The sequence below is a fragment of the Pholis gunnellus genome, assembly GCF_910591455.1.
Source record: "Pholis gunnellus genome assembly, chromosome: 7".
Classification (NCBI taxonomy): domain Eukaryota; kingdom Metazoa; phylum Chordata; class Actinopteri; order Perciformes; family Pholidae; genus Pholis; species Pholis gunnellus.
Genome location: NC_136533.1, coordinates 22,353,491 through 22,370,074, shown reverse-complemented (window position 1 = coordinate 22,370,074; position 16,584 = coordinate 22,353,491). Strand labels below are relative to the sequence as shown.

The 16,584-nt window shown below is 41.2% G+C and overlaps 1 protein-coding gene across 1 annotated transcript in view; it reads right to left on the bottom strand.

The window, feature by feature from the left end:
- necab2 (N-terminal EF-hand calcium binding protein 2) overlaps positions 1-16,584 on the bottom strand; it is a gene marked incomplete at both ends in the record, with an annotated part of 97,988 nt that overhangs the window by 14,880 nt on the left and 66,524 nt on the right. Inside the window, one exon of the mRNA XM_079163696.1 lies at positions 9,820-9,876. Coding sequence (XP_079019822.1) covers positions 9,820-9,876 — 57 coding nt within the window. The remainder of the gene's footprint in view (positions 1-9,819; positions 9,877-16,584) is intronic.

Genomic DNA, 16,584 nt, shown 5'->3' with positions numbered 1-16,584 from the left:
TGAGCCATATACACGCACTGGTGAGTGAAATAATGCTACCGTGACTCCAATAGACGATTAAAGGCACCGGCTGCAGCAGAAATAGCTGGCATTGTACTGTGTTTATGTAGCTGCGTGTCAGCACCCCCCCCCCCCCCCCCTTCTCCGGGCAACTCTCTCGTTTTGTTCTCTTGTTGATGCTTTTATTTCCTCTGACCTTCTGTTGCATTCACCAAAAGTCTTCTAAAGTCATTCTTGTTAGTTGTGCAAAAGGGAGCCGACTGTTTTGTTTTATTAATCCAATATGGATCGCAGCGTAAAGGTTATTGTTGCACAGAAGAAAAAAAAAACACGGCTTCTTTTGGAAAACAAAAATGAAGGAACAAAGACTTTCTGTACAGTTAGGTAAGTGGTCGGTTGGATCCGAGCCGGCCACACAACGGTCAATGAAGTCGACTAAAGAGAGAAGGGAGGCACTGAAGGCTAAGTTAAAATAGATAGAGTTGAAGAAGAGAGGCGCACACGCAAACACACACACACACACACACACACACACACACACACACACACACACACACACACACACACACACACACACACACACACACACACACAGATACACACAGATACATCGAGCAAGCTGTCAGTGTTGCAGGCTAAAGTGGACTAAATGTGTTGCAGCAGTAACAGAGGGGGGAGGGGGGTAGGGGAGGGAAACAAACAGAAGACGGAGCGGGTGGGAGAGGGCCGGGGTTGATTAATGCACATAGGAGCGGTTATTGAATTTACAGAGAAAATTTCCAGCGCCAAGAACTCCAAACAGTCACCAGGGGATTGGGGCCATTCATGGGAACAAGTGGCCCCATCCATACACCAAGACGAGAGACACTGGAAAGATCCAGATCTCATCGGGACTCTTTCTAACCAACAGACCTCTCTTTTGTGAACCAGTCACCATGTTTCCTTAGTATTCTTTTTAAAGTGTCTAGGCTACTAAAGCATTGGGAGTAAGTACTGAATGAAACAATGAGTGAGTGAGTGAGTGCTGTGTCTGTCCACGGCTAATCTTTCATTCTGCAGCAGCACAATGCATAGTGTTTGGGTTTTTGTTATGGCTGCATGCTCAAGGACCTCTCATGGCTGCAGCGACTCTTTTATACCGCCATTGACTGCCTGCTGTCTCCTCACTCACTACTCTTATCTGCCCCCCCCGGCCGGTAGGGGCCACTAGTCATGCCACAGCCGAGTACATCGCAGAACCAGGCGCTACTCTGCGGCCGGTGACACAGTTATTCTGTGACGTTTTGTTGGGCATCGACCTCACGTTTACACGTGGATTGTCGAAATATTAAACTTGATGTCTCAACAAACATTTCAAGTCGTGTTTATGCCCCCTGACGTGGAGCTGAGACGTGCACGGAGCCGGTGCAGACGTCTGCACCGGCTCCGTGCGGGGGTTGTTGTGGGTTTGTGTTCAGTCAATCCCACAATACAGCAGTGGTCATTGCAGACACACCTGGTGGACATCTGCGCTCTACTAAGTGCGCCTTTCTGTTTCTATATTTTTCTTACTGTCAACAAATCTCGTGTCATTCAAACAGAAGAAAAAAAGAGCATTTATTGGGGACCATTTTCAGCAGAGGATTCATTATTTCATTTAGTGTTTTAGTGAGTATTTTAGTACTTATTTTATTTTAGTACTTCATTTTTTATTAGAAGTGTTTACTGAAAGTAAATTGCCGCGAACATGTTCATCGTAAATAAGTATTGTCCAAGTGCAACGGTGTCGTTAACTGTGGTGTTTTTAATAGTCTTTGGACAACAATGGAGCTCTATGGCACAGAGGAATAAAATCTATCAGCCTTTGGATTCAAAGACGATACTCTGGGCAATGATTCACAAAAATAGCCACACTAGTCCCAGCAGTCTGTCCGTTTATGGCTACGCTGAGTTTTAATGCGACTAGGCATCACTGTCAATATTTTAAAGGTATATCAAAGAGTAAAATGAAAAGACACAACAGGTTGAGAAACGATTCCTTATTGAATTCAGATTGATGTTTCAGTGTCAAAGAGCACAGTGAATAGTGCAGAGGTTGAAGCTTTGGCAGCGTTTATGTCTATATTTATGACACAGAACGTGAATTATTGAGAATGAAAAAAAGCCTCTGTGAGACAGGTCAGCTCCCGGCAGAGGAACACTTGAAATATTGAGGAGAACAGTGATTGGTCGTAAATCCAAAATAATTTACCACAGTACTCAGTCTTGCAGTTCAAAACCCAATCAAACGTTAAAGGAGGCGGGAGGGCAGCAGGGTGGCGAACTATACCCGGACCTCTGACAGAGAGACATCCTCCCTCTGGGAACAATACGACAGTTTTATTCAGAAGGTATATCCTTGAAAAGTGCTGAAATTGCTGCGGGATATCTAATAATAAAGTGCGGCAGGATTATATGAGCTTCAGCTAAAGGTGCTATGTATTATAACTATAATTCAGAAATAGAAAGTGATATCTTTAGAAGTGATATCCCTTATCTCACATGTTGTAAATGCTAGCGTTTGTCCAAATGAACACAGTATTACTCAAAAAGCTGTTATTATTTACCATTTTGATTTAGTAAAAGTGGGTGCACTGAGACCCGGCAATTCATTTTTGTACACTGTAGTGCACATTATGTTTTTGCTGATTCCTCTCACACTACACATGTCACTCCATTGAGTCCTGATATTCCTTAGAGAGGTATCACCCTCTATGTACCAACGTACATTTATAACAAATACCACACATATTACGGTAATCAGCGTTGCATATGTGTCTGACCAAAATACCAAAAAAAGCAAAAAATAAATGATTATTAAAATTATTTTTTTAGGGTATTTAAAGTTGTTTTGTTTGGAATATGTATAATAAGCATATCATTTAGTTATCGCTACTGAGAATTTAACAAACATAAAAAAAAGAAGAAAAAAACATGACGTAGATAGGTTTGTAGTTTTCAAGGTGTACATTTCAAATTGCATCTATTACACACATGGAAATAGAGTTGTGAACACCAGCTGAATATCTATTATCAGAATCATTATAACTGTATTTTAACTGCTACTGTGTAAAGGGAATACTGCTGTTAAAAAGCACCTTATTTGTTTAAAGTCTTTGCAAACCAAATGTTATTGCACTTGTGTTCATATAGCAGTACTTTTAAAATAAAAGTGCGCAATACACTACTTTTGAATTCATTATTGAATTTTGCGCATGACAATGCGATTAATCGCAAAAAATCATGCGATTAATCGCGATTAAAAATTGTAATCGTTGCCCAGCACTAAAAAATAGACATTTTAGAAAATGCACTTGTCCGCTTTCTTGCCAAGATTTAGTTGAGGCGATTGATGCCACTCTCATGTCTTAGCTTAGTTTAGCATAAAGTTTAGCATGTTTTACTGTTGGACATTGACTTTAAGCTTCGCTATCTGACTGCAGTTTATTTATTTCACGTACAGACATGAGCGGCATCGATCTCCTCAACTAACTCATGACAAGAAGGTGAAGTAGCTTTGAAGATTATCGAAGCAGAAAATAAACTAATGTTTTCGACACATTACTTTGAACAAACAACAACAAAATCATTTGATACAGTGACTAGACATTTCTTTTTGGAAAATAACCACAATTCATGGCATTTTTTTCTAACTCTGTATGCCTAAAAAATTACAGAGCAAAATAATCTGCAAACAATTGTTCTTATATCATAATTCTAAATTACAAAACGACCCCTTCGCTGGATGAAATGTACCGTTAGAGTAAGAAAGCGTGTCTCATAAATTCACACTTTTGTCTCCATCTCGTCTGAGTCAGCACTGGTGTTGTTTGGGAATTATGGATAATTCAAAGAGCAGGCCCATCTGAGCGAGAGCTGCTGTAGAGTGCATGACCTGCTGATACGGTAATATCCATATTTATAGCCTCTTGATTTATTTTTCATAAGGGTCTTCAGAGCGTCCCGAATCTCTCTGTGAACTTCCCTTCCTCCTCTCACCTCCCAACTGTCTGTTCCGTTTATGTACAACTTATCAGAGCGTCCATTAAATATTCAAGTCGTATCCAGAAGTTCTTAGACGTTAACCACACATGAATTTGCGCTCTCCACTGACATCTTTTCTTTCCTGATTCCATTTTTTAGCTTTCATTTTCATCAGTACTCCCCCCCCCCCCCAATCGCTTTTTTTCGTGCATCTTAGCTGACTTATTTGTAAATGCTGACTTGTCACCTCTTTGTTTTCCCACACATTGCTTTTTATTAATCCGTTAGTGTTTTTTTTATTGGTCTGTTCCGATCATGATTTTGGAGAGAATCATCTTTGTCAGTTTGGCAAGATGTTTCAAAGTGTTACAGGAAGTGTTACACACAGTTTGACATTCATGTCCCTCTCAGCATGAATTGTTATAACTTGGTGTTCCTTTAACTTTTCACCTGCAATACCAACAGCCTCAGCTGTACTTTGTGTTCAGTGATATTTTTGCAAATTGTAGCATGCTAACATGCTAAGCTAAGATGGTGACTACAGGACACATCATACCCGCTGAACATCAGCATGGTCATTGTAAGCATGTTAGCTGGCTGTGATTAGCATTTAGCTTCAACATGCTGATCTACTTCAAGTGCTAGAGACAGGAGGAACAGTTTTTAATTACTTATATAATTAGTTTAAGTGGGGGAGGGGTGTGTGTGTGTGTGTGGGGAGTCTGAACAGATGAGTCTTCAGTCTGCGACAGAAGAGGTGTAGAGTTTCTGCTGTCCTGATGTCAAGGGAGAGTTCAGGACAGCAGACAGCTGAGACCTTGAGGGAGTAGCAAGTGCAGCCTCACAAAACTGCTGCTGTGGCTGTAGCCTCTCAAGTCTTGGTGGAATACATGTGCTAGTGGGGGGAAGTCTACAATATCTAGGTCAGCTGTTGAACATCATTGCATTTATGTGATATTTTCTTTGAAGATCCAACCCGGGAGACAAACAAATAATTCGGAGTCTGCAGCTTTGCGAGAATAGTTGTGTGCGTTTGCGTGGGTTCGTGCTCTGTGCTGAGTGCCTTCTACTTAATTTTGTGTTTCATTTAGATAAACGGCAGCAGTGCAAAGATAGCTGTATGCCGTGATGAAAAACCAAGGAAATGGCATATCTGACAGATTTGTGCTTTTGAAAAGAAAAAAAAAGCACCTCTATTAAAAACATCCTTTCTTAGAAACTGAGACATGCTTGTGTCCCTTTGGCCTTTCCTTTCTCTGATTCCCTTTCTTCACTTCCATTATCTCTCTATTATTACTCTGTAATCTGCCCATCTATCCTACTCACCTCTTACATTTTCTTTTTATTGTATTCCATATACCACAGCTTCTTTTAATGCTCCTCTCTCCATTTCTGATGTGCCTCCAGAGGATCAGAAGACTGACAAGCTACAGAGTATGTGATTGATTTACCTACTTCACATGACAGAAATCATAGCCGGCCAGCTGCTCACTGCTCACAAGTGTCCAATATGAATAAAATTGCTATAGTTCAGCTCGACGGCTGCAGTGTTAAAGTATCTCTGTGTCTCTTATGCAGCATATGATCCTATTATGATCCCGTGTGGTGATGTGACTCATCGAGGCGTCTTTGTGCAGAGACGAGGGATGATTGCTTTGACAAAGGACTGAAAGGGAGAGGAGGTGATGGGCAATCACTTTTGAATCTTTCATCTGGTGGGGAATGGAAGGTCAGCGTGGGATGGATTGAGCCGTTGGAGGAAGGGTGAGATGATGTAAAGGTGAAGAGGAGCATGACCTCGTAAAAGTAATCTGTGTTTAGAAGCAGGAGAGGGAGTTTACTGAGGAACAGAAAGCTCAAGGAGTGATGATACACACGATAAGAGGGTGAGATGAAGGGACGGTGAACAGTGGATGGTAAAAGATCTAAAGGGAAATGTCATTCTGTTTTAGTGTTTTTGAGTTTAGGAATAAATAACTAGATTCATTACCTTTTTCACCTGGTTTCAGAAACATTGTTCCTACAGATGGCAGCAACAGCCCGGCAGCACAATCTGAGGATTAATCGCTGAAGTGTGCCTTCAATAAATGTAAATAACAAAAGACCTGATACACATGAGCAATTTACAAGAGGCCGTTTTTTGAGGACATATTTTCTGCCTCTGAAATGCTGATTTGTGTTGCTATAGTGACAAAAGGTAAAGCTATTTGAAAGACAAAAGAAGGTAACAAATGAGCACAACTAACAACCATTGCGCGACGGCAAGATTCTTGGCGACGCACATGTGTAGCTTAGTGTGCTTCCCTTCGCCACATCCTACCTCTGTGAGATCGGCTTTTCTGCTGTTGCCTCTCAAAACAAAATACAGATCGAAGCTCAACATTGAGCATGAACTGAGAGTGGCCGGATCAAGTCTGCAACCCCGTTTTAAAAAGATTTATAGTGGAAAGCAGGCTCATTGCAGCCACTAATACTGATAAAACCTGATGGCTCACACATATCTGCACTAATTCTGTTTTGCACAGGTTGCACGTCATTGATGTTTTGAAAAGATATGCAGTGTAAAACTCTGTAAAACTCTTTATTGCCAAATATTTGAACTTGCTTTGTTTCGTTTTTCACAGGTTGCACTTTATTGTTATTATCTTGTAAAGATATTCAGCGCAAAACAGGTTAATTGCAGCCACAATAAGCTATTTTCTGCCAAATATGAGTTATTTTTTGCACAGATAGAACTTTATTTGCATTGTTCTGACAAAGTGATTGCACATTTTATTTGTTTTTGTCTGATGGAGCAATCTGGTTGACTTGAAAGTGATTGCAATTTTCTTTATTCTAGTATTTGAAAAAGCACAGATGGAGGAGTCACAAAATGTTGTTATTTCAATAAAAGTTCAACATGGACCATTTTGTTACAATTTTGTTGGGGCATGAAAATCTTTCTTCCTCCAAAGTGGGGCGTGACAGAAAAAGTTTGAGAACCACTGCGCTAGGGCGACCAGCTGAGAACCCGGCCTACACTTTGGGGGTTCTATCTGCAGTGCGTCAGCTGTTGCCGAGAGGTGGCGGGAGATTGGAGGTTCAATCCGCGGCTCCTCCAGTTCCCATGTTGAACACCTAAACCCCAAGTTGCTCCCAAAGGCTGTGTCATCAGTGTGGCACCTCTCATAGCAGCCATCAGTGTGTGCATGGGTAAATGTTGACATGTAGTGTACAGCGCTTTGATTGATCAGAAGAAAAGAAAGGTGCAACGATAAACACGGCTTCAGCTTATTTCATGACTCCAATTCTGGCCCTGAATCTTTTTGAGTTTTGTTTTAGCTTAAGTAAAAATAAAAAGGAAACCATGGTTGTGGATCACATGTAAACTCTATCAAAGTGCTTTAAGGGATGACAGTGTCCAGAGTAACTAAGCGTTTCTAGTTTAAAGTCCATTAAGTTTTTACTGGTTCCTCTTGTTCATTCTCCTGTTTTTTTTTTAGTATTGCCTGTTCCCTCGTCGTCTTGCTTTCATTAAGTGACCCTTTTGGGTGGTTATGGGATTTCTTTGACATGCCTTTTTAAAGGCAAATCACAACTTGAAACTTCACGCTCTCTCTCAGTGAATGTAAGCAATCTGTTGTGAAAACCCTTCTGTGTCGGTGCCCATGACAACTGGACAATTTTGTCTCGGCTCTCACTGCTTGCTGCTGATGGGGTGCTATAAGTGGCCCGACCGCTGTGGATAAATGTGCCACAGGTGATTATTACGCTGGTCTCCTACAGGCAGAAGAAGATCGGATTATTAACTCCTTGTGATACAGATCTAGGGCCGGATGTATTTCACTGACTTTTAGTCACTCTAGGCACACATGGCTCTAGGGAAGACAATGCTGGTCGGTTGGTTCACTATTTTGGCCCAGACTAGACTTTGGTTATCCCTCGACTTCCTCCAGCATCACCACGAGGTTCAGCATTTTACAGACACAGGTTCCCCTCAGGAACACTTGTCTTGTTTATAACCAATATCCTTCCAACATATTGCAAGTTAGCAAGCTAACAGGCAAAACTAAGATGATGAACATGATGAGCATCGAAGCTGCCAAACATCAACCTCTTAGCATCGTCATTGTGACCATGGAAGCATGCTGACATTAGCATTTAGCTCGAAAACTCCTGTAGCTTCACGGAACCGCTCATTTTACAGTTTCTTTCAATTTGATCCTTTATTTTGAAGCACAACTCTGTTTTGACAACGGTGCCATACACTACATTATTGATTATCCTACTGGCATGCAGACCGCAGGTACATGTGATGAATTAAAGATAGACCCGCAGCCAAACAGTAATGGTCGCTTGTAATAAAGGTTGCTCTGGCATTGTTGCAGAACCTTGCTGGTGTGGCACAAAACTGCACTTCCTTACTCATTAGACCTGTCAATATAGGTCTAATGAGTGGTGGTGTGCAGGTTTTAATTTAGTGCTTGTCTTGATATATTTATGGCTGACAGCGGTAGTGGAAATGAGGCTTGTGCCCAGTTCCTCAATGATTGAGATCTACTAAATGAAATCATGCATAAACAGCTCGACAATTCTAGTGGATAGTATGCGTACGCATATTTCTGTCTTTGTGCTGTTCTGTTTTATGCATTCAGCTGGTGTTCATTGTTCATGTATAAAGAGACCACATGGAATGTATTTTTCCTTGATCCATTTGTCAGTTGTTCTGGTGTAAATGTACTGTAACTTTTTACTTAAACTTTATTACAATCAGCATATATATATATAAATACATGACATTTGACCTCTGCATAAAACCCCATCCTAAGCATTAGGAACAATGGGCTGCTATGAGGTGCCCAGGGAGAGACTTGGGGATCAGTGCCTTGCTCAAGAACACTTCAACATACGGACAGAAGAAGCCGGATATCGAACCACCAACCTTGTTGGAAGGACGCCCCTACTGATGCCAGTTTCATGAGCAATAATCAATGTAGTGAACTCCTACACCCCTTAAACCACTCTCCAACATATATGACAGACACCCCTGAGTTCTTTTTAGTGCAGGTACTTTTCTCATCTCAAGTATCTTCTTTGTATTACAGAGGGTTTTGTGTAAAGTGCATGTGAATACAAAACATCTGTATTTTATCTATTATACAGGTCGCTCATGGCTTTTTTTCCCCGCAGGCATTCAGATCTGTAAGATAACATTTTGGCTGTATTCATCTTTATCTGTACTTCACTGCAGGCACACAGGTGTATGCGTGTGATAGCAGTCTCCGGTGAAACAATATTGGAAAACGGTGTCAAATAGTTGAGCTTCTGTAAGTGAAAATGTTCTTGATTTCTGATTCAATTCTAAAAAAGCCTGAAAAGAAAAAGCCCACGCATTACCCCTGGCTCTTCTTGTGATTCATTGTTCGTTATCGCAGAGAATATCACACAGCCTAAATATGCAGTATGTTTCTTGGACAGCTGATATGCTATTTTCTCTGTGGGTGTTAGATATTGGATGATATGACTCTATTCATTCTTCCACAGACTACTCAGTTTCTATAAACTGTTAAGGTCTAGACAACAAAATAAAACAAGCACCTTTCCTGGGAAATCATTCAAAACATCAGCGCCCACTGAGACCTGGATTATTCTTGGACGCCGCTGGTCGTGCGGAAGTGCCGTCCCATGTTAATTACATCACAAAGTCATGTCTCAGCCTTGTAACACTCATCCTGAGCTACTGCTGCAGCACTTGTTGGGCAGCAGTGAGTGATGCTGCACCTGGGGCTGTGTGTTGCAGTGTAACGTACAATGCTTGTTCCTTTAGTGTCTACTTACTGCGCTGGTAGTACCATCTGTGTCTGTTAGCCTCTGGTGCAGATCAAACCAGACTGTCTGCAAGGAGAAGCAGAGCAACAACAAAAGCAGCAACGTGTCAATCAACAAGACCAACGACAGCAACTACTACAGCCAAAAGCTCGAAGCAGACATTCGTCATTCACAACGAGAGGTATTAGTGGACACAGGACATGAGGGCAGAAACGGGCATGAAAGAAGGGCGTCATGTCTTTTTAAGATGAAAACAAAGTTCAGCAGGCGTTATGGGAGGAGGGTACGGAGAGGAGGGTGAATGCATGCGAATAAGAGAAGCCCGAGATGAAACAGAATGATTTACGTCACCATGAAAGATCTACACGTACAAGAACACTGACATACCAAAACTAACTGAACATCATAAGGTAGGAGCTACAGCTGATGGGGATTAATCCAAGAACTTAATTGCCTTTTACTAAGCCCGGCCCCCTTAGCTACGGTTGCTATGCCTGTCGAGCTTAGCTGATGCTAAAACTCACTCAGGTTGAAAAACGATTTCTCGGGCTGACCATTTTTTTTTTTTCTTCCAGCAGATACATTTTAAAACAAGAGGACCGTAAAATGGTCTTCAGTATGCACAGGAGGGCTAGATAAAGTACAGAAAGGTTGAGTTCAATGTTACGGTACATGAACCAGGTAAAAAGTCAATGTGTGCAGCTTATGTTCGAGCAGATAAACATCATATAATCCATTCCTTACACTGTTGGATTTGTTTTTGGAAAGGCTAAAATAGAACAACACCTGAGATAGTGAGTTTTTTTTCTCAATAGATGTTTTGGTGAACTGTCAATTGTTCACATTCAAGACTTAAGTGAAGGGGACACGATTAATAGTTCAGTTCAAATACTGACAGACATTGGTGAAGCCAGGTACAGTGTGTTGTTGTGTCCGTTTGTGAGGACTGAAGATGAGACATTGATTTCTAGTTGTCTCCTCCATGCCTGTGAGTCAAGAGTTATATAAAGCTGTTCTAATAAATCACGGTAAACGCTGCAGGTGTCTGTCACCGAGGTGACTGATTAGAGTCACTGTTGGCACCGTGAAGGAAGAGGGTCTGCATTGCTGGCGGGGTAACGGAGAATATTACCGAACGCAGCGGGGAGAGTTGAATGCAAACGGGTCGGACACAGTGGGCAAGGGAAACACACACACACACACACACACACACACACACACACACACACACACACACACACACACACACACACACACACACACACACACACACTTATTGTCAAAGCTACCGGAAACATACTGAGTTCTAGAATGAAAGATTTTAGCTCAATGTGACACAGCCTGGTCACAGCTGGACTGAAATGGAAGGTGCTGTGTGCACAACCTACGCTTAAACCATTTTTTGGCAAACAGAGTTTGCCCAATAGAAATGGACATTAATACATTTAAATAATAATGGCGGCATCCTTTTAAACCTGTATTCACTGATTGGGGACAAGCTGTGAACACCACATTGACATATTATGGCTTTATACAATTGTCATGGCTAATATATTAGCATAAATGTGCTTATTTATCTATCCAGCAGGAGCGAAGCCACATTAGCATTCACTGAAGGTGTGTTTCTTTCCACCTGATGACAATAAAAGTTCAGTACTCACTCTTACTTTCGCTCTGTTTTTATCGCACCCACTCATGAGAAAAAATATATATCGGTCTTTAGCTGCTGAATGCTCCAACATGTTTGCTAGCTCGTTGCTAACGTTGTCAGCCCTTTGGTGCTACGCAGGTGGAAGAAGTCTCTCATGAGAGCTTCTTTGGCTGCCTGACAGGGCTGGAAATTACGCTGATGTGAGGGAATCCCGTAAACTTAGTGGCCTTAAAGCAAAAACAATAAGCTGAAAAATGCTCTGTAGAGCTGAGGGGAAGTGCAGCGATGGGAGTAATTTCTCTGTTGGTTCATCACTACAAGTGACATTTTTCATGTTACATAGTCATTTAATCCACTGTTGATATAGGAATGTTAATTACAGCAGTTTGTGCGTTAAGCTGCCACTTTATGAAGGCGACTGTATATCTTAAATATGCAAACTGAACCTTCAGTGCCCTACTCGAAGGTAGGATCTTAAAAAACTGAAAAAAAGATTTGTTTGATTCTTTGTACTGATGTTGGTTTCGCACTTGAGTCCTTTAATGTGTCAATACAGACGATACTTTTCTTTACCTCACATCTCTGACACACTGAAATAACAAGTAAAGCATTCTAATCTACGCACGATATATTTTTCTCGAGCTCCTTGATCCAAATACTGAAAGCCCTGATTCAAAACTATTAAACTGATAAGCTTAGATTATTATGGTATGGATGAAAGTTTCACTGAAAGGATGCCACTCCAGGTTCCCCACTCTGTTGGAGTTGTGTGGACTATAGAAACAGTCTGGTCTTGTTGTTGTACGACAGCAGTGTTAAGGAGTGATGTTCCTTTTACCTCATAAACAATCTTTAGCAGACAGTAGACACACACACCAACAACAGCTACGTTAAATGTTGGCCTGCCATTCAGGTCCTTGCTAAATTATTTTGTAATTTGCATTAATTAGCATCAGCTGATAAGACCTTCTGCTGCCGGCGACCTGTGAAAGCGTAGGCCAGCGCCAGCTAAAATGAGAAGCTGCCATCCGAATGATTTGTACACCGCTGTCAAAAAGCTTCAAGTTTTGCCATTACAGCACGGTGTAGTTGAAGCTTTCAAATATTTTTTTGCTGAAAAAAAGGAGAAGAAAGCCGTCTCACTTTGCTTGTCAGTACTCAGCCTCAGTATCACCAACACCCGATGTGTAGCTACAATCAAGTTCTATCATCCTGAGAGAGATTCTTCCAGGTGAGAAACACATTTTGTCATCTGTGGCACGCAGAGAGCAATGAACAGTTATATTTTGTAACCAAGAGAACAAACAAAACTCCCAGGGGAGCGGGGAGGGAGACGGCGGGGGGAATCTATAAAGTCAGACCAAAAGCAACAGAGGCAACACGAATTTACCACTTTGAGGACGGTTTTGCAGGCAACAGGATTTGCAGTGTGCTATCACAGAGCAGCGGTACCAACACAGGGCACCGACTATTTTCATCTCGCCAGGCACCGCATCCCTCACAGCGTGTAGCCGTCTTATTATTCAGTTCAGTAAACAATTCATGATTCACCCTGATGCAGTGTGATAATATCATTTCCTCGTCCAGACTCCCCTACAGTCTTAACACTGAGATCCACGCCGGTAATACCGGGCCACACAGAAAGACAAAGACAGAGCCACATTCAATACGCCTCCTCAAAGCCATATTTTGCTTTGATACGATTCCTGCGGTATATTGTCTGGCCTTCTGAAAATGTAATCCAGCGGAAAAATGTCTATTCATTTGCTTTTCTTTAGCTCTGATTATTGAGAAAAAAAATAAACACACACTCTCCAACATAAAAGTTTGGTGACCTATTTTCTTTACAATGTGAGGTGTTGTTGTGCTGTGCTGTGTTGTCACTGGAAGGGTCATTTTGAGAGTCATTTCTTTTTTTTAACAAAGAAAATGTGGAAAATCATCTAAAAAATGCAGCAGCCTCGCAAGACCTCAAAATACAAGCGTGACAGGATGATGTTATAAACGGAGCCATGTTGCATCACTTTATTTCCTTCTTGGATGCTTTTTGTTTGAAAAAAAACCAAATTCTCAGCAGAATGGTGGTAGACTTGGAAGAAAACATTTTATTCTGAGCATTAACTGAAATGTTATCTTTAAAAATGCTTTTTTAAAGATAAAAAGAGATGTGGGGGATATTTCCCCTCTGGTCAATAACAGTCGTATTGTAATTGATCAGTCACGCTTTACATTTCACAATATAGTGTCCAACAATAGTCTTTATGTGACAGGAGGAGGTGGGAGTGCGTAAGGAGTGCGTCTGACTCAAGGCTCACACAACTATCTTAAACTTTCTACTTTTAAGTTTTTGAAAGACGCAGAACTATAATTTCAGCTTGATTAAAAGAATCTTTCAACATTTTAGGAAATGTTACCATTTTCTTTCCTGCTAAGAGTTACATGAAAAGATTGACACCACTTTCATGTCTGTACGTTAGCTTAGCATAATGACTGGAAACAGCTAGCCTGGCTCAGTATGAAAATAAAACTATCCACCAACCAGCACATCTCAAGCTCACTAATAAATACAATAATACCGGAAAAAAACGTAGGAGAAAAACCAGGGACGCAGATGTCGAGGCGATTTTTGGGAGCAGGGTTGCCAGGGAAACCGAGACATCACACTTGTTAGTGGATGGACATCACAGACGGCAAGGTCAGACCCCAACAGTAAGTGTCCAGGAATTAATCACATCCCCTTTCTCCTACTGTAAATCTGGTGTCCTGAACTTGAAACCGGAGCAGGGTTTGAATGGCAGTGCAACTATCCCTCTCCATCATCACTTAAAGCTTTAGAAGTTAGTGAGTGAAAGTATATGCATTTGGCTCCTTTATTGTCATAAAGGACATCAGGTCTGATCATCTTTCTTTGGACCCGAAAGTGCAACACTGTTCCCCAGTTTTTATTTATCATTTCAAAAACATATGCTGAGTATTTTATGGCTACAGCGATAAAGTTGCATATTTCTTTCTGGGCTTTGCATAATGTTTTGTTCCTCTGCAACATAAATAAAGTGCATTGTAATAATAATGATTAAAGACTTCATATATTACAATTTACATATAAATGACACAAGGAGTCATTTATATGGAATATTGGGACTTCTAACTCTATTGTATCCATTTTTGCTGTCTTGTTATCCAATAATAAAACAGGGTTATTATTCCTTACTGTAATTATTACAAAGGTGTTCAATTAATGACAAAATACTTAGTGTTATTTATTTCTGAGTCCATCTTAAACACAAAGTAGTTACCCCTTTATCCCCTTGTTTGTCCCACTATAGCAGAGGTCGGCAACCCGCAGCTCCGAAGCCCCATGCGTGAGCACTACATCACAGCCACGCTGTCAGCAGCTTTCACTCTGGTTGGCTGATCATGATCTGCAGACCTCCGCCCTCGGTAAACTATCAATGGATAAATCCAAAAACAGAAAAGTCACGGAGGAAAATAGAGAGTTTAATTCTGCGTGGACGTATTCATTTGCTTTCACTGCCAACAATGCTGGCTTACCTGTATGCTTGATATGTGGCGAAAAAATTATACAAAATGTAACGCTTCCAGAACAAGCACACAGCATTTGCTGGAAAGTATCACGCTGGAGATGAAAAGGAGCGATTCCTCTGCTGCAACAGCAAATTCTCCTCTTCATAAGAGTTTGATATTGTTAGAACACGTAAAATATGTGTCTTTATTCTTGTTCTATAATTTCATATAATATAACTATATATAAAACTTTATAAACTGTGACATCAAATAGCTTTTGTGGCTCCAGACAAATTTTATTTGGTGGAAAATAGAGCAAAATGGCTCTTTGGATAGTAAAGGTTGCCGACCCCTGCACTATAGGTACCGATAAGTATTATTGTTACCAAATAATTACAATGTAACTTGTGTGCTGTAATCTAAAGCTTTGACTAACCTTTCATTTTACTCGTATACATTCTCGTTAGTCATTGTTAAAGATTTACAATCGTTTTCTGGTGAATTGGGACAATGTTGGGAGCTGACCAGACTATAACTAACTTGTCACTTTGGATTTGACTCGTAGATGAGATGTAAAAAAAATTAATCAACGTCCCTGTCATCTCTGCTTTTTCCCTTTGCGCATTTTTCAAGCTGCAATTTATTACTGGCTAGTTTTCCACCATAAAAAAAAAAAAAAAAAAAAACTTCAATAAATAATTCCTGTGGAGATCCTGCCTTCATTCCTGTCTAAACAGGAACAAATCAGACTTGATTGTGTTCAGTCATCCGTGAGACGAAAGTGCCTTTGTGCCACAGTCACTGTGAGTAGAGTAATGGGATCTCAGGAGGGCTTCAGGGTCACAGGTGATTATTGAACAATTCTGGAGTTCAATCACTTCTTCTACAATAGAGGTCGCTCGACTGAGTGAAGCAATTCTGCTTAAACCTGAACCGTTTAGTTAGAAGAAGATGAAATTAGCACGCAGAGCCAAAGGGCTAAAGGTGGATTCTAAACAGGCAGTATATAAAACCTAATCAAACATTACTCCCTCCCTTCTTTTTTCTTCTTCTTCTCATACTGTATTTTCTTTCTGTGATTCCCCGTCCCTCCTCTCCCTCCTCTTCCTCCCTCCCTCGCCCCTGGCAATACATTGTGTTTAGTTATTCTTAGCTCTTTCTGCTGTAGTGGCCTCGCTCTTCCGAAGAAGTCTGCTGAGGCTCCGTTAGCCTTAACGTTGTTCAGTACTGGACGGGACGCAGGCAATGCAGGGGAACGGAGAGACAAATAGGAGAGGGGGGAGGATGAGAGGAGGAAGAGGGCAGTGATGAGGGGATAGATGTAAAAATGGTGGAAGGGAGGGAGGAGGATGAGGAGGCACATGGGACGAGAACTGCTACAAAGAGGAGCAAGTATGGAAAAAGACAACTGCAATAGTTTGGACAAAAGGCCCTTTAATTGCCCCCTCGGTTTCTTTCTTCATCCACTCCCTACCTCCACCCTTTCCTCTCCATCATGTATTGTTAGTTAACTCCTTATCCAACACCCTGCTTCTTTCCTCTCCCTACACTTTATCGTTTGTCCCGTCCTCTGCAGACCTTTAAATTCAGTATGCTGC